Source organism: Fragaria vesca, linkage group LG7 (genome assembly GCF_000184155.1).
Source record: "Fragaria vesca subsp. vesca linkage group LG7, FraVesHawaii_1.0, whole genome shotgun sequence".
Taxonomy (NCBI): domain Eukaryota; kingdom Viridiplantae; phylum Streptophyta; class Magnoliopsida; order Rosales; family Rosaceae; genus Fragaria; species Fragaria vesca.
Genome location: NC_020497.1, coordinates 9168103 through 9193749, shown reverse-complemented (window position 1 = coordinate 9193749; position 25647 = coordinate 9168103). Strand labels below are relative to the sequence as shown.

General features: G+C 37.7%; 5 protein-coding genes across 5 annotated transcripts; 3 read left to right on the top strand and 2 right to left on the bottom strand.

Annotated features, from left to right (window-relative positions):
* The first annotated feature begins 937 nt into the window (after positions 1-937).
* On the top strand, positions 938-5558 carry LOC101311704. The gene is made up of 9 exons (XM_004307006.1): positions 938-1311; positions 1395-1492; positions 1617-1833; positions 1922-2019; positions 2097-2162; positions 4363-4452; positions 4992-5060; positions 5163-5269; positions 5422-5558. The coding sequence occupies exons 1-9, from the start codon at positions 1004-1006 to the stop codon at positions 5518-5520; spliced, it is 1152 nt and encodes a 383-aa protein (XP_004307054.1). The 5' UTR covers positions 938-1003; the 3' UTR covers positions 5521-5558.
* A 3650-nt stretch (positions 5559-9208) lies between these two features.
* LOC101310173 lies at positions 9209-10656 on the top strand. Its single transcript, XM_004308507.1, has 3 exons — positions 9209-9414; positions 9503-9541; positions 9624-10656. The coding sequence occupies exon 3, from the start codon at positions 9799-9801 to the stop codon at positions 10654-10656; it is 858 nt and encodes a 285-aa protein (XP_004308555.1). The 5' UTR covers positions 9209-9414; positions 9503-9541; positions 9624-9798.
* A 312-nt stretch (positions 10657-10968) lies between these two features.
* LOC101309884 (protein FAR1-RELATED SEQUENCE 5-like) lies at positions 10969-11882 on the bottom strand. The gene is made up of 2 exons (XM_004308506.1): positions 11301-11882; positions 10969-11208 (listed from the first exon to the last, which is right to left on the bottom strand). The coding sequence occupies exons 1-2, from the start codon at positions 11880-11882 to the stop codon at positions 10969-10971; spliced, it is 822 nt and encodes a 273-aa protein (XP_004308554.1).
* LOC101311413 lies at positions 11811-13038 on the bottom strand. Its single transcript, XM_004307005.1, has 2 exons — positions 12734-13038; positions 11811-12389 (listed from the first exon to the last, which is right to left on the bottom strand). Exon 2 carries the CDS (start codon positions 12380-12382, stop codon positions 11969-11971), a length of 414 nt encoding a protein of 137 aa, XP_004307053.1. The 5' UTR covers positions 12383-12389; positions 12734-13038; the 3' UTR covers positions 11811-11968.
* A 61-nt stretch (positions 13039-13099) lies between these two features.
* On the top strand, positions 13100-15008 carry LOC101309593 (GDSL esterase/lipase At5g03610-like). Its single transcript, XM_004308505.1, has 4 exons — positions 13100-13175; positions 13756-14030; positions 14254-14572; positions 14767-15008. Exons 1-4 carry the CDS (start codon positions 13100-13102, stop codon positions 15006-15008), a joined length of 912 nt encoding a protein of 303 aa, XP_004308553.1.
* Positions 15009-25647: the final 10639 nt, after the last annotated feature.

Here is a 25647-nt window from a genome sequence, read left to right as displayed (position 1 = left end):
ATTGATGTAAGGATCAAGAGGAGGGCGTAGACTTTAGGGTGAATCTAATGCACACATGCTATCTTCAAATGTAATAGGTGCGTTGTGCTTTTTTTCCCCTCCGATCAAGGTTTTTTTTTCCCCCACTAGGTTTTGTTACTTGGAAAGAATTTTAACGAAGCTACACCACATGTATTGTTTCGTCTTTGACTTGGCACAAGGAAGAATATTGAAGGAAAAAATACGTTTATGTGTCTTTGTCAAAGTAATTAACGAAAGAAAGTTAAGGAATTAATATGTATCAATTGTAACTATACACTCAGATATTATTAGGATTATATACGTTGTAAACTTGTAATTGTCGTTGTACCTGTTATAATTTCTATATAAATAGAGGACTTCTAATGTAATAAACAAACTATTCCCAATTGCCTTTTACTTTACTTTTAGAATTAAATTCAGTTTACCCCCATGAAGTTTGGGAGTAACTTCATGTTAATCCCTATACTTTCAATTTCATCAGTTTACCCCTCAAACTTTTGAATTTTCCTCAAGCGTGACCAAATGTCCTATATTCTGTCCAAATCGGACGTTAACTGCTGATAATTTTAACCTTAACTGTGAGGCCAGTATCTAGAATTTGGGCAAATCGGACCTTATATGTCCAAATCGGACCTTAACTGCTGATAATTAAAGGTCAATTCAAACGGAATATGAGAATTTGGGCACGGCAGACAGAAATTGAAGAGTTCAAGGGGTAAACTGATGAAAATAAAAGTGTAAGGACTAACATGAAGTCACCCCCAAACCACAAGGAGGTAAACTGAATTTAATTCTTACTTTTACGGTATACTTTTCTTTAGAATGGTGGCCTAATCTAGCTTTAGGTTGTGACAAAAATAAAGCTCAAATATGATTTGTGATTTTTACATCTCTGAAAACTGTTTTACATGGTGACGGATTAGATAATAGAACTGCGGATGCTTGTGCAGAAGGGAGGAGCAGAGTAAGTACTAGGCAAACCATGAAGTCTCTCTCTCCCTCCGCAACAACAGTCACCATATCCAACAACTGCTACTCATTCAAAATTCTCAAAACTCACTCCCAAACCCCTTCATTTACCAACCTCAGATTCCCCATCTCACAAACCCATAAAAACCCACCAACCTTTTCTCTCACTTGTTCCAACTCTTTTTCTATTAAAGCATGTGCAGCTTCACCTTCAACCTCCCGCCACTGGATGGTGCTCATGGAGACTCCTCCACAAGGGGTCATTTCCAAGCAACAAGTTATCGAGTACTATGTTAAAACAGTGCAAAGTGTTATGGGCAAGTGGGTAAGCTTTAAATTTTGTCTGATATTGTGGAATTGCTTAGCTCTCCAGCTGAACTACACTTCAATGTTGGCGTCTACAGTGAGAAGGATGCTCAGATGTGTATATATGATGCTTCTTGGGACACCCATTTCGGCTTTTGCTGTCATGTTGATTATGAAACTTCCCAGAAGCTTGCACGTAAAACTCTTATCATTTTTACTCATCTTCAGTTCCATTGCTTTTTGCTAGACACCAAAATGTGCTAATGAGTACTTGAGACAATTTGGTTGTTCATTATTGTCAATGCTTGTCTTTGTTGTAGGTTTACCAGGAGTTTTATTGGTTAAGCCTGACCCCGATTTTGGTTCTGTAAACAAGGATTACAGTTTTTCAAATGTTCAAAGTGCAACTACTATGTTATTTCCACTTGGGAATACCAAACACTGGCTTGTTCGAATGGATAAACCGGGGGTTGAGGTGGTTACAAAGGCACAAATGGTTGATTATTATGCTCAAATTCTAACAAAGGTCTTGGGAAAGTAAGTATTTTCTACAAGTGGATATCAATGCTGTTTGCTTCCTTATAGCACTTATTTTTGCTGATTGGTGTGGTATGTTTGTCTGTAGTGAGAAAGATGCACAAATGTGTATATATCATGTGTCCTGGCAATCTAACTTTGGGTTCTGTTGTGAACTAGATGAAGAATCTGCAAGCAATCTAGCAAGTTAGTATAGTTCATACATTTGCGTCTTTTTTTTTCTTTTTTTTTTCATATTGTGCTAAATGCTTCATATACTGCAGGTGTTCCTGGTGTTTTATCTGTTCAGCCAGACAAGAGTTATGACTCGGATAATAAAGACTATGGAGGTTTTATTCTTTCTTAACTTGGATATTACTGTTCAGTCATTAAAACTATCTGGTTGTTTGTTATTTTTAGATGGTTTTGTCTCTTTTCATTGCTAGATAGAACTTTGCTTCTCAATATGCCTTTTAAAACCATTTTAACTTATAATTTATACCAACTTGATGCCATGGAATGTCTTGCTTGTGGGATCTTAGTAATATTAGAGTCACAGTTTGTCTTGATTTTGTATGTGTCTGTCAGTACCAGAGAGCAATTTCACCATACCCTCCCAAAAGTGAAGAGGAGTTGGCAAGATTGTCTGCTAAAATCGAATACAATAATGTTCTTGTGGTAGCAATTTTTGATGTATCATTGAACACTAGATCAAGGAAGTAAAAGAAAATGCAAAATGGTGGCGGATGACTTTTTTTCTATATCTGCAAATTGAAGCGGAGTTGGCAAGATTGTGAGATTTATGACGCAGTAGACAATTTTTCAGAAGAAAACTTGTGATTTATATCAATTGAGTAAGCTAATGCTCTCCGTAGAACAAGGAAATAGCCTATGTTTTGGCCCACAGTAAAGGAAAAACTGCGTTGCAACCCCAACCTCATATTAGTGATTTGCATTTGTTGTTGTTGTTCCTAAGTAATATAATTGTAGGAGCAAGCAACACAGCCTAGCCTGAGTTCATATTGGTAAATTTTGGGTCAGCATGCAAAGGGAGCACGCACATTCTACTTGCCAGGCATGTGACAAGACTAGGCATTTGACAAGAGGGAAGGTCTCAAGTTTTTGATTGTGTGATCTTGTAATAGACAACACCTAATTTCCTTTTGTCTTTAAATGGTGGCAGAAAATGTTGTAATTGAGTATGGAGAAAGAAGAAGGGGGAAATGAGCCAAAAAGTATCTAGGTTATCTGATACACCCTAAAATGCAGCTTCATTTTAGTTTTGAATTCAAACAATACTAAGCTTGATTTCTTGTTTTGTAATTCTTGGTTTTCTGGCAATAGAAAATATCTGTTGGTTTTCTAGAGTAGGAAGAAGTACGCATACAACAAAGTCCATGTTTATGGTACTGAGTGGGTTTCTCTATAGAAATTATTCAATACACTATTGTGGTTAGTCTGCTCTCAATCACCGTATCTTGGAAGTGACTTGGTGGAATAGTTTATGGAGCTTGACTGTTTTCTCAACTGTGATTTAATGTTTATTGCTACCCCTTCCACTGAAGCATGACATTATTTCTACCAGATTTTTGATGCGTAATAAATATGTACCATGTCTAGGGAAGGCAAATATGGTGGTGGTTATAAAAAAAAAAATATTAGTATTGAAGTAGATATTGTGGTTTTCAGATAGATAGGTATGTGGTGCTGGTCTCACTAGGCTAGATAGATGAAGGCACTTGCTAGAATCTTCTGGGAACTTTTCTTACCTTGCTCAATTTATTCCCCCTACTGCAATCTGGAAGGCCAAAGTACCACCTAGGGTGAGAATGATTATTGATCATGGGAGGCTAATCCCTGTGACATATTTTAGAGAAGAAGACCTTGATTTTTTTTTTTTTTTCCTTTGTCCTCATTGGTGTGATGTGCAAAGCAGTAGCTGTGAGTGGAGACCATCTGTTTTTTACATTCTCTAGTTGCTTTAGACCTTTGGCCAACACTTTTCTGGGAGACTATGTTGAGCTGGGATAATCAAAGCTCTCAGCTTCTGGGGTTTGTCTGTTGATTGAAAAGCACAATTCTTTTGTGGGAGGAAGACTGTAATCATTCTGGTAAGATTGGCATGCATCAATGGACAAAAAGCAGAAGACTTTTAAGAAGGGAAGGGAGGAGGAGCTATGTCAACTGTTAGATAGCTCTTTTGTTTGTAAATTTCACTTTCCTAGTTCTTTTGTTTGTTACTTGTTCAAATCGTAGACTTTCGAGTTTCTTAGAGCATCTTGGTTGCTTGGTTTCATACTTTGGCTGGGTGTTTTTTTTTTTTTTTTGGAGTTAGTGGATTCCTTATCCACTGCTATCATTGCTGCTCTATTTAAGAAATTCAGAAAATTAGACAGATATTGGTATGCATTTACAAACTACCATAACTATTTATCTGGAAATTCTCTTCATGAACCCAATTGCCAATTAATATTTTCCAGTGTGAATCAGATCCTGTTCTATTTGATGGCGAAACTGCTAAGTTGCTAGTGACAGATATTATTTTATCAGGTAATGACATAAAGAAATCTAAGGATTTGTCAATCTCTGCGGAGGCAAGTCAAACAACCCCCACAAGAACAAAGAAGCTTTTTGTGACTGGTATGTTGCTTCAATTCCTATGTCAAACATTTAGGCTCCAGAGGAAGGTTTACAACAAGAGTATTTGGACATGAGTTTTTGTGAATGTCTTTAGAAATGTAATTTTTTCTTATATTGATATGATCAAATCCCTTGTTTTCAAATACAGATTTTGGTGGTTTTAATTACAGAAGAAATTAAGATTTCTAGAGTCCTATTTTGAAAGTTGTACTAAAACCTGGAATTCAAATCATCCCTTACAAATCCTTCCATTTAGTGAGACCTGCCCTATCTTCATTTCATAGCGTATGCTCCTTCAGTATTTACTATTTTACATGATACTCGCAGTATTTTAAGTTAAATTTTATTGTTATTACAGCAGCATTCCCCAAATAAACTAACAAAATTTTAATTTTCCTATGTTATACTTTGCTGAGGTTGAACTTTAACACTGTTTACCCCTTATGGAAACATTACCAGTTCTCCATTGTATCTTGATTTCTTTTTCCCTTGTTACAAAATTGCTTTAAAACTGCTTAAAACAACTTAGTTTCTTACAGGATTATCATTTTATACATCTGAGAAAACCCTTCGAGAGGCATTTCAAGGCTTTGGTCAGCTTGTTGAAGGTAATACTTATATATAAATATACCTTTCTTTTTAGCAGAAAAATGGGATTTTCAATTTCTTGGCAATGTTAATGCTCATGCTTATGATCTGACTTTGTACAGTAAAAATAATAATGGACAAGATTTCTAAAAGGTCCAAAGGCTATGCGTTCATAGAATACACTACGGAGGAAGCTGCTGCTGCTGCACTCAATGAGATGAATGGCAAGGCAAGAACATTCCCTTTTATCTTGTATAGACTTCTTCAAATTCAGTCGAACACCGGTCATATTCTTTTGTATCTTTGTTTATCTGTTTTAGAAACAAATACATCACACCGAGAAACCAAATCTTATTCTACTTTTGTTAGTGTTGCTTACAGATCATTAATGGCTGGATGATAGTTGTTGATGTTGCCAAGACTAGCCCTCCAAGATATAGCAGGGGCCAAAGCAGATCAACAACGACCAGATGGAATTAAGAGACAAACGAATGAAGAGATTTAGGGTAAACCCTGTCAAAAAAAAAAAAATTGAAGAGGTTTGACCCAAAAATGAATTATGTTTGTAACCAGACTTCTACTTTATGTCAATGTTCCTGTGTCTCTTAACAGAAGCAAAAGTTTATAAAGTTATTGAAAATCAATAGATGTCTCCTCACTCTCCTGTTACCGTTCTCACCCTGAAATTTGTTATGACAGTGCATGCGGAGTGTCTCCTGAAGAGTTGAGAAAATTTTGAAAATCTGAAATAAATGAAAATTTAGGGGCGCTCCTGGTACGGCTAAAATAGCCTCATAATTTAACCCTGCAAAAGATTGTCAATTGTAGTATTAAGAAGCAAGGATTGTTCATTGCCAGAGATAAGGGTATTTAATTTTACACACAAAAACAATGTCACAAACTCTACTGTTCCTAACTAACAGCAGACGAAAATATACTTAACTACCTAACCTACACTACTCAGAAGAAGATGAAAATTTATAGACCTAACCTAGACACACAGAAGAACATGTACACAAAATTTCAGGGGATTTGAAGTTCGTTTACTATATTAAATAAATCACGAAAAACAGAAGACAGAAGAATAAGAAAACTAGATTGATTTTTGTAGTTTGAGAAATAAGACAGAGAAGAGGTTAGGGATTTAGGAAATTCACCACCGAATATGCTTCAAAACAAAGTCCACACAACCAAGATTCCAATTACCAAGTTATGAAAAGGTTCAATCAAGAATAAACCGTGAACGCATTGCGTAAATTCTTATAACTTCTCTTAACTACTTAAGCAAGATGAACGCACCATTATTAAGCCTTTCGAATAACCAATCAAGGTATAGAAGCTATCATATCAACAAATTATTCTAAGCGTTAAGATCAATGGAAGTGATTGAACAAGTATGCAAAACTAGTGTGGAGCGCCTACCTAGCATGCAATTAAGTCTCTCTATTTGGTTTCACCTATTGTCCTATAGGTTTTACTACCTTGAATTAAGCCATATTAACCGTTTAGGAGATTAAACAACCTAATTCTTGCCCCACTTACAAGTTCATAATGTTCTATGTATGCATCCATGAACATAAATAAGCAAGAGTTCCCTATAAACCAAAACCAAACAGACAATCCATAACTAAGTAATTATGAAATCAAGGTTGTAAAACAAAGTTTATTGCATAATTCGGGGCTTCAAACCTCCACCCTAACTAAGATAAATTAGCCACACATCGTTGTAGAAATCACACAGAGAAAATAAACTCGAAAGTTAAAAATTACATAGGGAAGAAGAAAACTGTGAATGGAAGAAATGACGATGATCTTGGAGACTTCCCCTTGATGGATTCTTGTGCGATGCAGCAACGTGAAGGTTCTCTTGCAGTATGACGGCTTAGAGTCCGTTCTGGTATTAGGGTTATGCCTTAAGTAGTCTCAAAGTCTTCCAAGCTTCTTTTTCAGACTATGTTTCTTTCTTTGACTAGGATCAATGTTTGGGCTATCTTTTAAATGTCTTCCACATATAATCTGGGCTTGGATTTTGGGCCAATTATAGTACTGATGTCACTCTTTAAAATCGTGCAAAAACCCTCAAGAAATCTTCTCAGAATCCAGCCCAAACACTGCCTCGAAGTTGACTGCTGCACAGCTTTTCCGGAACTGCTGATTTTCTGTCCAAATTCGACGCTTCATAAATCCAAGATGACATCACTGATTTGGATGATTCTTGAGTCCAAATTGATCTACAAATTCTCCTCTACAAATCTGGGCAGTTATCTTGGTGAAATCATTCTCGGAACCGCATGGAAATAGGCCTTGAATACCGGAGAAAATAAGCAGAAACCAGTTTTCAGCTTTGTGTTTGCAGCTTCTGTTTTGGTGAAGTGGTTTCATCGCATTTCCTTGTTATTTTTGACCATGTGAATGATCAAACTCCATCCTTGACATCTCTACTTCGTATTGGAAGCCTTGCTTGCATCACTTGAGCGCATATTTGCATTATCTTGCTCCGCGAAGTACCTAAGAAGATAACAAAGTTAAAATGATATTTTTAAAGGAAAATAGCCAAGTTAAATGCAAAGGTTAAACTATAAAATCGTCACATTTTATGCTCCTATCAGCTCCTCATGTTAGAGCCTTAGAGGTTTTAGTAGGATATTATACTTTTTCTCAATGCAATTCAGTTCTATTCAGTTTGTTTTTGTATTTTTTCCCTTTTGTATATTGTGTTGACCATGTTAAATGAAAGAGTCGTGCATAAACCCTGTTTTAAGTTTCCCATCACTTCAGTTCTGTTTTGTGTTTTCTGATTTGCTGTACTAGTTTGAGTAGTTTCTGCCAAAAATGTTTCTTTTTGGTTAATAAACAACATTCACAGACTGGTCTTCTTCACTTTTAAATACAGGAACGAATGGTAGAAATCATGTGTTCATGACAGAAAGAATAGTTGCAGCTGTGAATTTGTATATTTTCCTGTTGATATGTTTTGATTGGTTGTATCTTTTTGTTGTCTTTGGTCAAACTTGGGTTGATTCTATTACTAATGTCAAAAGTAGGTGTCTCAATGGCATATGCTGTGAGCAAGGGTTTGCTGTTTTAGCTTAAATATGCTTATATGGTACAGGTTTACACGAAGTTAACCAAACATTGATTTTCCGACTGACTCTTTTGCCTGTGTCAAGGGTAAGCTTGGACTTTGAAGAGAGACGTTTAGAGAGGAGTCAGAGTGAGAGAATTAGAGATCCTAATAGAAATTTCTTTAATGTTTTCTTCTTTAGTGAGATAAATTGTCATTTTGAAAATTTGGAATACAGATGAGAATGTGAGATCCAAAATTTAAGTTTTTCTCCCCCCCTTATCTGGCATAAGTAAAATCGTTTGACACCCTTGAATCCTCAAATGTTTAATCAAAAAGTTCTTCAAATGGAAAATTTTCCAAGGTCAAATGCGAGTCATGGAGGGCATTGAATTTTGAATTACCATAGTTAGGAGTGTGCCATCTTTCCTGTATAAAAACACCTCCACCACTTGCAGTGTGTCTTATTTTGCAAAGCTGCTGCATGCTTACAGATGGAGCAAACCACCATCCTCTCATTCTGTCTCTTTCTTCTCTACATCTCCACTTGTCCCCAAGTACTTCATTCAGCCATAACCTCCGGCCACCGCCACCGCCACCACGAGAAGAGGTCTGTAAAGCTTTTTGTTTTCAGGGATTCTTATGCCGATACTGGGAATAGCGGCAAGTTTGCCACTGGTTCATGGGTAGCGCCTTATGGAATCACTTTTCCCGGAAAGCCGGCCGGCCGCTTCTCCGATGGTCGGGTGCTCACTGATTATATAGGTTCCTTCATTTTCTTCTTTAATTCTCCCTCATCTTTTTCACTTGCTAATCACTCGTAAATTTCTCCTAGCTAGTCCTAAATTTCTGTTTTGATACTCATCCTTAGTTCTAAAGAGTAAAGACGATGCCCCTCTTTATTACGGGAACCTATTCAGCGCACCCGGGTGCGCGGTGCACCCGGAAAAAAATAATGACGTGGCAGTAATTGATAGACGGTGATGATGGGTTCCGTTATACGAGGACAGGGTTAAAACATTATTTACCATTCTCTCTCCACACAGCATACCTCCCTCTCTAGCTGAAAAATTCGCCGCATACCTCCTCTCTCCACACAGCATACCTCCCTCTCTCATATTCTTCTTCTCCACACAACATACCTCCCTCCCTCTACCTCTCTCATATGCTATTCCCGTTCATAGAAGTCGTGTTTCATGTTGAGAGACGAAGTCGCCCGAAGAAGAGGACCGGGTTATTGAAGATGCAGCACAATTGTTGATTTTGGGCGATTAGCGAGTGTGTTTCGGATCTGGTCTTGCAATATGAAGGTAATAGTTGTATATGTTTGTATGGGTAATTTGGTACGGGTGAGGGAGGAAGTAAGCTGATTAAGTCGCTGTTCAATTTCAATTTCAGGTTATCGCTAAACGGAGAAGGTTGGAGGCCGGAAAAGCGGTGAGTCCTTGTGACCTGATGTGTTTATGAAATTTGAATAGTGGGCTGAACTGCAATGGTATAGTTAATGACCTTTTTGCAGGGAGAAGATGTTGTGATTAAAACCGCCTGTTACCCAAAGGATTTCAAATTAACTTGTGAAGCCCTATCAAGTAGTAAGAGAAATGCTGTGGTGCAAATGGGATTCGGCCCATTAATGGAGATGGGATGCATAAAACTGAACCGGGACTTATGTCAAATGGTTGTCGACAACTTGGATGTGCAACAGGGGGAGATGCTCTATTCAGATTCAGGGGAGATATTTGTCCATAAATGCCACTGTATTCGAACGTGTGATGGGGGTTAGGAACATCGGGACACGAGTTGAGTTGGGGTGTGTCGATGTTGATGACATGAAGGAGCTGGGAAGGAAGTTGTGTGGTGGGAATGAAGATATAAGTATAGACAGTATGAAACAAATCATTGTTGCAAGGGAGGAGGCGGATGATGTTTTCAAAAGTTTCTTTGTAATGTATACTCTAGTTGTACTGTTGTGCCCCAGCACCCCTTACACGGTTGACATGAGGTTCCTTGTTGCATTGAGTGACGCCTCATCCATTGGTAGCAAGAATTGGGCATCATTGTGTTTCAGACATCTATTAGATGGTGTTGTTGCCTATAAGAATAACCGGACTGGTTACATGAGTGGATGCATGGTGTTTTTACAATTATTTTATTTTGATGCAGTTGGATATAGCTCGTCTATTGTTTGTAAATCAGTTCTCCCAGTTGTTGCATGGACGTCAAAAAAGTGTAAGCAAATGACAGAATGGGTAATTGGAGAAGGGGGCTTCCACTCCACATTTGTTAATGTTGGCAATATTGTAGCCGCTGAATTTGGTGGAAGTGAAGCAGCAGTGGTTTTTTCCAATTCTGTTGATGTGACTGTGTCGGATGATATGTTGAGGGCCATGCATGAAATAGATAGTCTTCAAAACGAGGTAGATAGGTTAAATTCAGTGATGGATATCATGGAAGCTAACATGGATAAGTTTAGCAGCATGTTCACTGAAATAGAGATGATATCCCATGACATGACCGAAGTTGGCCTACGACGGCGTTTTTGTATGCGGTGAGAAATGTGTTTGGGAGCGGTGTGAAAAGTTCTTTGAATTTGGATAACGATGTGGAAGTGAACCTGAACGACGGTATAGGTATGGATACTGAAATGTTGCGACGACGCCCACTATCCCCAATATTCGATGATGGACCTAATGAAACTGAATGGTGTGAGTATCCAGGTGAAGAGGTGTGTATACTGTAATTTTAAGCTGAACACTGCGTTGACGATAATTTAGTCTTAATGATTTGTTTTATGTTTTTTACAATGTCGTCACCTTTGTCTTCCGCCCACCTGTCTTTTGTTATACATCCCACTAATCCATGAGTTATCCTCTTAACTTATTCATTGTAACAAAGTACTCCCAAGAAGTTTCCCAATCCTCTATGCTCAAACCAGCAAATATTAGATGAAAGAAATGACCACGTGTGCCTGCGTCCTTCAAGTGCGACACTACATTTTTCCCAACATGCCATGCACATAACCGGTGTCTTGCCTCGGGCATTACATTTCCCAATGCTTTTCTCATTGCTTCATCGCTGTCAGTTATAACAGAAACAGGTTTCTTCTGCTTCATTGATGCTAAAAATGCAGTTAACACCCAATTGTATGTTTCTTCTGTTTCGTCAACAAGAAGTGCAGAACCGAATATAACAGTACCTCTGTGGTTGTTCGTTCCCACAAAACTACCAGAGGCTTCCCATACATGTTGGTTTTGTAAGTACTGTCAAATATCAAAACATCCCCGTATGAACAATAATCCGTGTAGGACTGCCCGTCACGCCAAAACATGTTCGCCAGCCTACCCTTCACATCTGCACTAAACAAACAGTAGAACATAGGGTCTCGAATTGCTTTCATATTCATCCACATAATCGAACATTGTGCATCACCATCCAGCAACAGCTTGTTATTCTCCTCCTGAACTCTGTTGTACAAATCTCTTATGGTAAATCCAACAAACTCATGGCCTCCTGCCTGATGAACAAGGAACTCGTAAGGACGAGCTGTGCCCACAGAAACCTTCCTAAGTGCATTTACCTGAGCAATGTCGTGCTCCTTAACCAAGCGATTTGTTCTCATAAACTGTCTATGCACAAGTCGAGTCAGTGGATGATTATGTTCCGTCCTAAACGACGACGCATAATATCCCTCCTTTTTTCTATCATATTTCACGGTGAATTGTGCAAGGCATTTCTGCCTTGATAGTCGCCGCGACCTTGAACTAACTAGCTTCACCATTTTCTTCCCCCTACAACTCTTCTCACTATCCTTCACATCTGATCTGTGCAACACTTTTTGCTTATTCTCTTTCTTAGTTTTGTGAATCAACCTATCCTCCAAACCTGCGTCAACATCTTCCTCACACACCCTACTTTTCTTACCCTTATTGCGCACCCTTCCCTTGCACATACCATTTCTCTTCTGATAATTACTGTATTCTCACTGTTCCAGGCCAATTTGTATTTTCTTATGCTGAAACCCTTTGCAACTGAATAGTGTAGGTAGAACATCTCTGCTTCCTCCACACTCTTGAACACCACATTAGACAAGTCATCAAGCTCTATGTCCTTGTAAGGCTTCCCATTGAACATTGTGCATTGCTCATCGTCTGACCTGTCTTCACTCTCGCTTACTTCCATCCTATCATCACTACCATTCCCAAAACTATCCCTGGTCTTCGCCTCATCTGAACCATCACTGTTTTCAGTCTGGGTGGTACTCAAATCAATTCCCTCCATAACACACCTGTGCACAAACATGTAAATAAGGATAACTCATCACAATTTAATAAGATGGAAATCAATTAATGGCAAACAAGCTTGCTCAGGTAATCAATAGAAACCTAAAACAATTTAGTTCATATCATAGAGCTGGTGGGAGAAATTTTGAAGTGGCTCATTCAAGTAACACACAATAATCAATCATCAATCTCAGTAATTTGGAATCATCCATTGAAATCTGGGATTCCGGAGATAGAACATAAGAACAATAAGATTCAATCTATTGGGCGAACCCGACTAGACATGGAAATCCCAAACAACATAGATATTTAATCCAAAACGAATAATGATATCAATTCAAGAACTTACAACGATTGTCCGTCTCCCTGATGCTTTGTTCTTACTTCAGAGCTGCTCAACCGGTTTATTCGTCAAAACACAAATCTCCCCCACTCTACAACTCCATATCTTCCAATCGGTTTAGCACCAACACCAATCGCTGCTCAGTCTTCAATGCTTTGAAAGTTTAGACGATCTGATGAAACTTGGAACCAAACGGTTTAGCACCAACACCAATCGGCTGCTCAATCTTTAGTGTTGTTTAGACGATCTGATGAAACATGGAAGAAAGAGGGGCTGCTGCTCGAAATAAGAGGGCTCAGTCTCCCTTAACCTTTTCTACTCTTTTTCACCCCCTGTATTTTTACCCAAACAAACCCTAACAGCCACTTAACGATGTCAACAACTGACTTCTCCGCGTGTCAGAATCTGACGGTGAAGAACCCGGGTGCGCGGCGCACCCGGGTGCGCTGTATAATTTCGCCTTTATTACACAATTCTATCTCAAATCACAAATGCTATCTAAAGCTTCTAAACTTGGCCTCGCTTACAAATTAGCTTCCAATTTTCAAATCGAGCCATTTGCTAGAATAATCAAAATTACATCATATTGGTATGAGCTAGCATGACTCGATACCAATAAAAAATGAATCGAGTTGAGCTAGCAAGTAGGGGCGGAACTAGATTCATAACTCGGGGACCAAGATATAAGGCAAGTTCGAGCATTTAGAAACAATTATTTAGCATGATATTATTCACACACCATAATTTTTTGCTCTTCACACTTTATCCATTTTTCGACTATTGTAATTCAATTTTATTTACAAACCACCTTTGAATTTGGTTCATGATTGACTCTCATTATAGATGTGGTGTGTGAATAACAAAATAAGGGGTGTGTGAATAACACCACCAACATGTTATGTCAAGGAACAAAATAATTTGTACACTGCATCATGCATTCAATATCCATATATATATATATATTATTTTTTTTTTTTGGGTCATTAATTTACCAGAGATATATGCTTCTTTTTTCTATGGAAATGCAGCTTCCTTTTTGCGTATAAGATCTCCAGTACCTTACAAATGGAGAAACCGTGTGAAGAAATCGAAACTCGGGGACGGGATGAACTTTGCATATGGAGGAACTGGTGTTTTCGAGACACTGGTCAGTGCACCAAACATGACTACCCAAATTGATTTTCTCCAACAACTAGTCGAAGAAAAATTGTATACCAAAAGTGACTTGGACTTGTCCATCGCTTTAGTATCAGTAGCTGGAAACGACTATGCTGCTTATTTTCTTAAAGGAAACCACAGTCAGGTGAGTAGTTAAGCTAACTCTACCTAGCTAGCTGGCTCATTGATTTTCCATTACATGTAATTTAGGACAAAGAGCTTGATCCGAGCATTTCATAGTTTAATTTTATACACATCATGCATATATATGCTAGTTCTACCCTGTAATATCAATTTTTTCTAAGCATGCAGTACGTACGTATTCTTGGTTCTCTCTTTTCTCTTCCACTCATGATTTTATTTGGCAGGATTTGCCAGCGGTGTCGACATCGATTGTTAACCAGCTTGTGGTGAACATAAAACGTATAAATGATTTGGGAGTGAAAAAAATATTGGTTACAGCAATAGAGCCCATGGGATGTTTGCCAGCCGTAACTTCCATAGTTTCTTCGTATCAGAATTGCAGTGAAACTATGAACGCAGGTTCAAGATTCCACAACCAGATTTTGTACAAAAAGGTTGAAGAGTTAAAGAAGAATCAGACAACTAAGGCATCTACCATTGTAATCTTGGATCTCTATAACGCATTTTTATCTGCAATTCAACAACAAAAACACCTGGAACAAGGTAATTGATCGAGTCATATTCTTCTATTGTTATTCGTAAACTTTTAGCTTACAAAATCAATATCTAATTCCTTTTTAATTCGCATTTGTTCTGCTGGTAAGGTAACTTGTATGTAATAAGTTGTGGACTATTGAGCATAACAAATCCACATTCGACCATTGACAAGTCTACTCTATTTTTCACTGGCAATTAAGATGCAGGAAATTCGACAACACGAGAGAATCCACTGATGCCATGCTGTGTTGGGGTGAGCAGCGAATACTCGTGTGGGAGTGTGGACGAGAGAAGTGGAGCAAACAAGTACACAGTGTGCAGTAATCCCGGGAGGTCTTTCTTTTGGGACCAGGAGCACCCTTCGCAGAATGGCTGGCGTGCTGTTTATTCTGCAATCAAGTCTTCTCTACTTCCATTGTCCATTAATATCAATAATATGTAACAACTTTAAGGAATGGTGTTCAACTTTGCCATAAGGCTTGGCTTGGCTTGGATCGGATTTAATCGCTCAATAAGAGCCACCATTTTAAAAGAGTTACAGCGGAACGGTCACGCGTACCTAAATTGTGACTATGTCTTGATTTGAAGCAATATCTTTGTCGTTGTTATTTTTGTTTTGTGTTGTGCTGTTGCATGTCTTTGTGTATGTTTGTTTCTTTCCGGTACTTCTACTCCGAAGTCTAGGTGCGTCCACATCCGTATCTCGTTGTAACATGTTCTTAATTAATGAAGTTACTATTCGATCAAAGAAAAAAGAGCCACCATTTTTAATAGTTGGCAGAGGAAGGAGCCATTTTTTTTTATTACAAAAAAATGGTGGCCAAGTGAGCTATCACTTCGGAGCCAGGAGCAATTTTAGTATGGCCCCTCCTTAAGGAATGTTTTTCACAAATTGACGTTCGAACCTTAGACCTCTTATTATCAGGAGCATCCTTGCAACGTTTGCTCCACTTGTAGCCTAGCATACTTCCACTTGACTAACCCCATTAGGTGGAATGAGCAGATTCTTTTGTTCATGAACAACTACGAGGACAAATAATTGTTTTTTGGATTAAATATTGTGACATCTTAAATTTAACTTCTAGAAACATTCTTGTCCCTCAGTTTTCAAATTTAATCGATATATCCCTAAACTTTCATTTCTAAACAGTTTTGTTCATTTTGTTAGTTAACCATTAAAAGTTTCCGTTAATTTACAAGAATGACATAAATGCCCCCGGTTTTAATCAAAGTTCTATATTTCTTCTTGAACAGAGATTCTTCTATACACGGTTGTGGAGGTACACGACAGTTTTACACGTGGCCATATCAGAGCCTTCCATTTAATGGTTAGAATGAAGTCATATAAGCCATAGATTAATGCTTACTTGTATAACGGTCAACGTGAAACTGAGTGAGTGAGTTAAAAAAAAAGGGTAAAAAACTCTCCGGGTAAAAATTCAATAAATCTCTTCCTTCCCTGACTCCGGCTAGCAGAGTGTACAGAGCGACTCTTCTCCGTAATCGGTGGCAAAGGTGTAAAGTTCAGACTACTCAATTGGGTCCGAACAGGGGCTCAGGGTTTAGATTTCGAGGTGCGAAACGCGATTTTGAGCTTTCGATATGAATGAAGGGGGAACAAGTTGGTTGACTGCACGCACAAGGCATCACCTCGTCTCGAGATGTAAGCATCAATCGAGCAAGGCTGCTTGGTAATTTGATTCTGGTTAGTTTGTATCTATTTCATTTTCAATATCTTTGATTTTGATGATTTTTGAGATCAATTTTGGGGTTGCTACTTGCTACTTGCTACTTGCTATTTGTATCAAATTGGGGTCGCTACTTGTTAGTACATAGAGGTATCGCAGCCTTTAGTTTCCTGGCTACTGTTAGGATCATGCATGAAAATAGACATTCCATACCAAATCTCTTGGTTATTTTCCTTCATTTTTTTTTTTAATTCAGGTATCTCTGGGGGAGTTCTTAATGACTTGTGGTTTTGGGGTCTTCTTGATTTGTTTAGGTGTGTGTTAAGATACAATGGTTATTATTTGGATGATTTGCACTTAAAATAAGTTGGGTCAATGGAGAAGAGAAATATAAACACCAGGTGTGTTTAATGCTTTTAGTCTTAAATATGTCTAATATTGCATGTAATTCTTACATTTTGGTTATTACTCAGGTAACGGTTTTATTGTTATTCATTTCTTAATGTTTCTTTTGCTACGTTGAAGTTCAAATGCAGGACTTAGGCATACTGTGATGATTCTTGCTAGTTGCTATGGATGATAGTTTATGAGAGATACAACACCATTCTGTTCAGTTGCTTAGTTTGATGTGCAGACTGTTAATTTTTTTTTCTTTTGTATAAAAGTCCTTGCTCATTTACACTTCCTTTTTTCTTTCAGTTAGTTGTCCTTATGGTAGTTTGTTGGTACAGTGAACTTAATTTATGAATCTATCTCTATTCTAAACTGAGAATCTAACATGATTCATGATTGTTTTTTATCTGACTTCAATCTGGTTCTTTTTTGCTATCGCATATCACTGTATTTTCTACAATGAGCCAAAACAACCAACCTCAGCAACAGACAAGCTGATTGGACAACTCTAAAGTGCTATTGAAGAACTTTTGAATTAGATTGGAAATGTAATGTCTTGTTAAGACTATTTTTGTAACCATATTCAACCTCAGATAGTATGTTAGTGATTACTATTTGTCCTTTATGGGATCTTCTGCTAAATCTCTTGCTTATCTTCCATACCCCCGTCTTGTGCAGTTGCATACTTGCATTGTTTGCATATCTAGACTCTAAGGGCAGTGACGGCGTTGTGGGACGGCACGAGGGCACTGCGGGGCTGCACGTCGACACGACGGCACTACGGGGATGTATGATGGTGCTGCTAGAATTGTAATTTTTGATGAACACCAATTGATATAGTTGTCATGCAATCTTGACCACCAATTGATATATTTTTGATGAACACCATAAACATTTCCGGTGTGAAGCAAAGATGACATGTAAGGCAATACTGTTCTTTTAGGCGAAAGAATTAGTGTCAAATTCATTATGTCTTCCTAAAATCTGTCATTAAGCTAAAGATACCTGAACCTTTATTTACTATAAAATTCTGTAAAATATGGGTACGTGGTTGATGTAATTTCCAGGTAGCACGGGGCAGCTGTGTTGTATTGAATTTCAGCAAGACTTGGTAACTCCTATTGATCTGAAATTTTGTGGCGTTGTACTTCCAGGTGTGTATTGTGCTGTGTTTGAACTGCTTTTGTGAGTGTTGGTTTCGATCTCGATCGGAGTCGGATACGGAGTTGGTCAAGCGAGCTCTTATCGTAGTAGTCGAAGCTTGAGGGCTGTGCGTGGACTCCTCTGCCGGCGACGACAGGAGTCGAGTATTTTTGGGATTTGGGTGAACGCTGAGCTTTTGCGTTCGAAGATGGAGGAAGGCATGGGCCTCTATTGTTTGTAATCTTGTGATTCTGTAAGATAGGCTCTGAAACGGTGTTTCGAATGTCGTCGTTCATAGAACAGATGCCGACTAGAAACTTGTGCTTCAATTTCTTGTTGTCCGTAATTGAATGGATGATTGAGTATTGGGCTCTGAACTCCGATCGGAAAGGAGGAGCGAAACAGGTGAGAGTTGGACTCCGAACGGTAATCTGTGAAGAAAATTGGAGCGCTGGGTTCGAGTGCTGATCGAAGGCATGGGTGCCCATAGAAAATTGTTGGGCGCTTCAACGTGAAGTTCCTTCAATCGAAGTTTCCGGTCGAAGTTGACCGCTGATGTCGAATTTCTGCTGCAATTCTTTCGTGTTCAAAGGTTCAATTTAGCTGTTCGGAGCTTGATGCATGGCTGCCCTGGCGACTTTGTTGTTTGGGTGCCAAGAGTAGCTTGCTGTCTCTGATGTATAATAGTTAGAATTGTTGGTGAAGAGCATTTGCTTTGTGTTTCGATCGGTAGATTTGTCTTGATGCATTAGAAGAACTGAACGTCCTTGACTGGACTCCTTCCATGCATGTCTAAGACCATGATGATGCTCTTGTATGTATGTGGGCAAACTGAAGTACTAAACATGAATTGTTTACTTTGTTACTTTCCCATCTTGTGAGTCTAGATGGACTTTGCATAATATGGACTTTCCATTTGGGTTAATTAGATGGCAGCTTGATACCGTGCAGATATGGTTGAAGAGCTGAGCGTTCATGGAAATGGGGCCGATCGTGGGCGAGATTATTTTGTTTGTAACTGCAAATTCAGAATAAAACAAATTAAATTTGTGTTCGTAACTGCAATACAATTATGAGATTGGTAAAGAGAATAGAAGTATGAGCGTCGGGCTCTTAGTTTATTGTTCCGATCAAGTTTGTTGATCAAGCATGGTGTTCGTCCGTCGAAAAAAGAGCTGGGCGAACAAGCTGCTATATTTCAAGCTGATAGCTAATTTTGTGTTCCTCGATCGAGCAATTTTAGAATCTTTAGTGAGCTAGGCGGTTCCGCATGGGTGCCCAAAGAAAATTGCTGGGTGTAGAGTAGAATTTCTCATCCCGTAGCTTTGCTTTGGCTTGTCAGACTTGAAGGTGGAGTTGCTCTGAAATTCATAATCATCATTATATGAATGTATTCGATAGCTTGTTTTGTCGTGTGCATTTTTCCATTACGATCGGTGGAACTTGGCGCCATATAACAAGTTCTCCAAATTTGCATGGAATTTGGTTTCCTTGCCTTGTCTTTTCTGGCTTTAATTAAGCAATGGTGATTGCCTTGTTTCCTCAATGTGAACACAGCTGTGCGTTCTCACGCATGAATTGTAATTGAACCGTTCCCATGCAAATGTTGTGCGCTTGCCCTAGTATTTGTATCTTTGGAGGAGTGATATCGCCCGGGCCGAGTGCACTCATTTGTGAATAGTGAGCAGTGCCCGCACGGGGTTGGACCCCTTGTAGATGCATAATCACGAGCGGATAGATCGAGAGTAGATCCATTTTGTGCATGGCCGAGCGTAAGTGAACTTTACCCGAACGAGCATAGCTTTTCCATGCGATCCATGCAATGTGAGGTCACGCTGCTTTGGTAACTAGGGGGTTGGACCCCGTGCACATGCAATCATCCTCCAAGCCTCAGTTTGCAAACAGATGGAGGAGGATAATTGAGTTTAGCCAATCGAGAGACTGATCATTGTGACCCGAGTGAAAACTTGTCCGACAAAATTTGTCCTTTGAGGAGGTTTGTCCGCTGTCAGCTCTTTGGTAGAGAACGTGGCTTTTGGTGTGTGGGATTATGTGGTCAAACGTGGGATGAAATTTGTCTGGAGAAAGGGTGTGTGCGACGTGTCATTTGTCCGTATGCGACAACATTTGTCCGCACACAATGGATGTGAGACCAATTTGTCCACGCACAATGGTCATGCGAGACCAATTTGCCCGTGCGAACTGAATTATCCGGAAATGCCCATGTGAAATGATACATGTTTGAAGAAAAAATATATGATTTCACATATAACGAGTTGTGCAAATACAATGTATAATTGATTCACAACACTAAAAGAACGATATATTTCTTAATTGATATTAGAGCTTATTCACAATAGTAAATACCCAATGTGTTTCCTTATGGTTATTAGATTTGATTCACCATGTGCTTCCTTGATGGTTATTTTCTAACTAAAGACTATTTGCCATGATACCTGCAAAGAAAAGGGACACACTATTAGAAACCAATAACAGACAACCAAATGATGCTTGCAAGCTGCAACACTATACTTTAAAATGACTTTCATCATCTGCTAAAGAAAATGTCATTAATCTGTAATATCAGAACATACAGATACAGTTTATGCATCCAAAAAAGGGAAATCCAGATAAGGCTTTTACTTTTTCTAGTCTGACAGAGAAGAGAAGGGTGGGATGGTCAGGAACACCACCATTTGGCACTTGATTTGATTATGGGTTCTATCATCCAATATCAAAAGGCCAACACAATATCTTGTTATGCCTAATTGCTATATCAGTGAAGCTTGTATGTTTAGTTCAAAGTTCAAACCAACCTAATATAACAAGTCACTACTAATTAGCATAACAAAATTTGCCAAGAAGCAAACACACCAAATCTAGCGCTTCTGCTGCTCTTTTCTGGCTCTCTTCGCTGCAAATGCCAACAAGCATGCTCATAAGAAATTCCCTCTGATCCATTTCAAGTGTTTATCCAAGCCTCGAGCCACCATCTCCATCTCAGGCTGCACAGTAAAAACCAATCATCAAGAAACTGATCCCAAACGCAACAACAAAGTTAGGAAGGAAAGTCAATTTCTCATGATGCATGTGTACATTGATTAGAGGCTAGCCAGGTCATTGAAAAATATTATGTCTTTATATATATATATAGCTACAGACTCACAATTGTTTTTGATTACAAAAAAAGACTCGCAATGTCGGTTTGAATTATTTACTGGGATTGAGCATAAGATAATTTTCTTAACTAGAAAATGTAAAACAAAAACCATTAAACAAAGAGAGAATACATTTTTAAACACCATAACAAAGGTAAAAAATACAGGCAAAGACTATACTGAAAAACTATAAAGCAAATGCCCTAAGAAAAATAGCTCTCAGATAATATAGGAACATGAATAGCGGCTATTAGTGCTATGAGTCAAAAATTGTTGCTTTGTTGGGTAAAGTTGTTTGATGAATTATAGAGCACATACCGAAGACTCCTCGGGAGGGAAAATCCGCCAAACAAGGCATATCTTTGACAGTTCCACTACTGCTTCTGCATGTTTACCTTGCATCACTAAAGCCTGCAATCAACAAGAATAAAACATAAAGTGCCAAAAATTCACAGTTATGTTTCCAACTGTACTTCATGGTTTTGGAGTACATAATTGATATAATTTTCTAAATTGATTTTAGAAAATTTAGGAAGTTCTAGACCACTGACATTGACTAACCCAACTCAGTCGTATGACTACAATTAGCGATAGCCAACATGAAAGGAACAATCAAATCTGAAAAACTGAAAACTCCAAATACAATAAACTTACCGTCTAGGAATAATCTGTCTACGAATCTGATCCAGCCCTTCAACCACGAAATTTCCAGGGAAGCACAAAAAGTTCAACATTCTCAAAAGGATAGTGGATTTAAGCACAAGGCATGCAACCACTCATGAACCATTGTTCAAACGCACGAAAAGATTATTAAACAGGTCAAACATCTATATCATTAGGCAGACATCAGTGGTTGAATTGGTTCACTACAGAATACTTTATAAAACATGAAAAACCATGAATTCATAATTGGTGATTTACAGAAACTACTCCCCCACTTTATAAAACAGAAAAAACCATGAATGGATGATAAGCCAATTAAGTATGGTAACACAGTAAAACACACCATTCAAACCATAAAGCTGAGCCAGAAAGAAACAATAACATTGTAGGCAAAGTTGAAAGAAAAGACGATACATTTTAGAACAGCTGCAAGGAGAATAAGCAAGCCTGAATCTAAAACTACATAAAAACCAAAATGTGCAATTAATCAAAAACATAATTATCAAGGAATCTGAAGTAAATAGACAACATTGTAGAGATAAGCCGGCTACCTGAATTTGTTCCAGATGAAAAAGTTGAGCTTCTTGGATGGCGTAAGCTCCTTCATCCAGGAAGTCCAGCATTTGAACAAGGAAAATAACAATAGGGCATGTAATTAGATCAGAAACAGTTCGGATATCAAAAGAAGATCAAAATTCAGATTCATAATATAAAAAACGAAATAACAAACTTAGGAGAAGTAAGCACACCTGAAAAAATATAACCCCCCTTACAACCTCACACACACAGAGCACCACCTTCAATCTAAAATCCAATTCCAAACCACACGCAGAACAACAAACCAAACAGTTAAAGTAAAAAGGAAGCGAAATACTTATCAAAGTTAAGGAAACATTCGAGTGACTACAATACTCAAACTCATACTCCATCAGTCAAACTTGTACTCATTCTTCAGTTCGTCTCTTTACCTCAGGATAATCCACAAAACAGATGCTTGAATTAATTTTGGTTTAAAGAAAGGATTGCTGATCTAAAAGTGAAAATAAAATTCAGTGTGAAAGATGAATTCCTTACCAGATTTATAGGACCTAAACGCGATTGTCTTTCCACTAAGCTCCAGAGTTGCACATTAATCACCAAAAAGAATTTTAAGCACATTTAACAGCAAAATCTAATAGGTTTTTTAACCTTTACAATACTAAAAACCAAAGTAAAGAAGCAATCATCACCTTCCCAGCAGCATTGCCCTGTACAAATGAAAGGAATAAATTGCAAAACTGATACAGCAATAATGAACTTGAAGAGCATGACCAAGTTGAAAAATCCATGTTGATAATAAGTATCATGTCAGTAGGCAGCTATTCATATAGTCAAGTGCATCAATCATACTAGCTACTGAGCCCACGCTTTGCTGCGGGTTTCATGGTTGTGTAAATTGGTTTTGTTTAAAAATAAAATAAAAATAAACACATTGCTAATGTGATCTTAAATAAAATTGACATTTCTTCAATAAAATCCCATGTAAGTGAACTTTCAAGTAAATTACAAAGTCATTCATATATTCAGGTGATCATCTTCAGAATAATTTTACTATAGAAGGGAAGCAGCTACATAAGCAACAAAAGGCTAACACAAACAGAACCCAAGTTCATGCAACTTTACAGTTGTCATTATACCAAATTGTTGACTTAGCAAAGTTAAAACGCAGTTCTGAATTGAATTTTCTTCTATCAAGTGATGTCCACCTGAGGCAATTTTGAACTTTCTCTATCAACTGGTGTCCTCCTTTTTAGGTTAGAAGCTTCTTCTCCATATTATAAAACTTCTTTTTTGAAACGCCTAAGAAGATGTCAGCACAGTATGATACACAAAAATGAAGTTCAAATTATACCACATGATGATGAAGCATCCTCTAATGCTGTAGTTGAAGTTAGACATGTTTGATTAACCATGCATAGGGAAACTACAAAATGTTACAATTGCTGAGGCCCCTAAATAGTGGTAGTATCATAATATCAATATTGTTGGCAATGTTTTCTGTAGATTTGTCCATTTTCATTTTGCGGCAACACTAGTATCTAAATTAAACCTCATAACCTATACACATCTAAGATTAACCAAATTAGAATCAGATTCAAATTTAGTCATGTTAAACAAAACACATTCTAATCATAAAGTTGAAGCATTTATTCATAATCAATCAGATGTACCTTCAATTCTGCCCTTGCCACTTAGAGCAGATATGCACACGACATCATCTCTTCTCTGCTTCTGTTTTGATGTTGTACATGAGGATTGCTCACCTCATCACCTGCAAAAGTGTTGTTGTGTATCAATTTTGTGCACTTTCATATATTTCTCTGTATGTAATAGTGTACTCAAATTGTGTAAAGCAACGGAGTTTTGTGCATTATGATCAATGTTTTGCATTCAAAATCAAAAATACAGGCAGTTAATTGAAAAAGAATGATCAACACTTCATTCTGTTCTTCTGTAGGTATTAATCCAATAATTGGACAGGTCAAAAAAAGAATGTCATAAAGGCATCTAACCGACCTCAAGAAACTAAGGAAAAAAACAGAGGAAAAGATATTGTCGAAAATACTTATAAAATACAAATAATTAAATTCATAAGTATGTAAGTAAGTTTCAGATATCAGAGTTTACTAATGCTTTCCAAGTACTAATTGCACTAAAAGTACTCACATATTACAGTAAAAATACCACATTTTGTTTGACTTAAGTGTGCAAGTTTTCTAACCCAGCCATGAGCAGGATCAAAACTTAATGTTGGTTTCTTATCCTACCTCAAAACAAAAAATTGTCAGTCCAAGAACATTATCTCACCAGTCTCTTTTCAACAGTTAACATCATAAGAGTTAGGCATCCTTTAATAAAGATTTATTAATTGTTAAAGAATGCAGATATACACTACAAATCTTCGTTTAAGAGTATACATATATATATAAAGATTGATTCATTTATAGGATTGAGAATAATTAAGATACCAACCCTGAGATCCCTGAGGGCATCCTGATATGTCATCGTAAAGTATATGCAAGAAAACACAAAATATGAGAGAAAAATTCAGTTAGTACTTCAAGCTCTCAAACAGATAATAAAAAGTGATTGTAATATTTGGCAATAATCATATTGAGGTTGTAATGATGTCCTATGATCAATAATAATCTCAAGCACATGCTTATTTCATTACCATGGAAGTATGAGATGTTAACTGCATTTACTTTGGTTTTGGACATTCGCCATAATTATCATCAGATGCTCCCATAGGCTCATTCTGCAAGCTGGTTAAAGTAATAAAGTAAGTAATCCACAGAGCGTATTACCTGCACTTATGAAAAGATTATTAATCTTACAAAGGTAGGTCCCGAATTTCCTACGTCTTCTCATAGTGGTGAGGAGCGCCGGACAGGTCCATTTTTTTGTGGCTCTTAGAGGCACTGCTGCAACATACACATCTCTATTACTGGTGACTGTTGCTTCCATTTCCTATTGAAATGAGAACTGAATAAGAAGCCTACATAAATGAGATATCCGACAATCATTAGAGTGATCAGATAAAGACTGCCCATTTACTTGTCTACTGTGCTCCAGAGTGGCAGCTGTGAATGATCAATAAGAAGTCTCAACCAAACCAAAAACAAAAACTCAAAGCTCAATTCCAACAATGGAACTCACCACCAATTGCATATATGTTAATAATTTATGAGGGAAATGATTTGGAGTATTTTAATGATTTACACTGCGGCAATCATGGTCTGTGTTTTAGTATATACTGTTACTAAACTCAGTTTTCAATCGATGAGACAATTGCAAAACCAAAAAACAAAACAAAACAGTTAATGGAACTGAAAACCCATTACCCATAGGCATCTCCTTCTTTCTCAGCTTCAAATCAACTCACAACTGATTTGAAAACCTTGGTTAAGGTTTGAAATTGATTATCCAACCCAACTAATTTTTGCATAAAATATGAGGAACACAGGATCATAATTTCAAAGCTACAATTCCCTGA

Bases quoted from the DNA above. Each gene is read 5' to 3' on its own strand.
- LOC101311704 (XM_004307006.1), top strand. From the start codon at position 1,004: ATGAAGTCTCTCTCTCCCTCCGCAACAACAGTCACCATATCCAACAAC. The intron at 2,020-2,096 runs GTTAGTATAGTT...CATATACTGCAG, and splicing joins ATCTGCAAGCAATCTAGCAA to GTGTTCCTGGTGTTTTATCT. The intron at 5,061-5,162 runs GTAATACTTATA...GACTTTGTACAG, and splicing joins CTTTGGTCAGCTTGTTGAAG to TAAAAATAATAATGGACAAG.
- LOC101310173 (XM_004308507.1), top strand. From the start codon at position 9,799: ATGTGCAACAGGGGGAGATGCTCTATTCAGATTCAGGGGAGATATTTG.
- LOC101309884 (XM_004308506.1), bottom strand. From the start codon at position 11,882: ATGGTGAAGCTAGTTAGTTCAAGGTCGCGGCGACTATCAAGGCAGAAA. The intron at 11,209-11,300 runs GTACTGTTATAT...TCAATGAAGCAG, and splicing joins GGGAACGAACAACCACAGAG to AAGAAACCTGTTTCTGTTAT.
- LOC101311413 (XM_004307005.1), bottom strand. From the start codon at position 12,382: ATGGAGGGAATTGATTTGAGTACCACCCAGACTGAAAACAGTGATGGT.
- LOC101309593 (XM_004308505.1), top strand. From the start codon at position 13,100: ATGTCAACAACTGACTTCTCCGCGTGTCAGAATCTGACGGTGAAGAAC. The intron at 13,176-13,755 runs GTATAATTTCGC...ATGGAAATGCAG, and splicing joins GCGGCGCACCCGGGTGCGCT to CTTCCTTTTTGCGTATAAGA. The intron at 14,573-14,766 runs GTAATTGATCGA...CTGGCAATTAAG, and splicing joins ACAAAAACACCTGGAACAAG to ATGCAGGAAATTCGACAACA.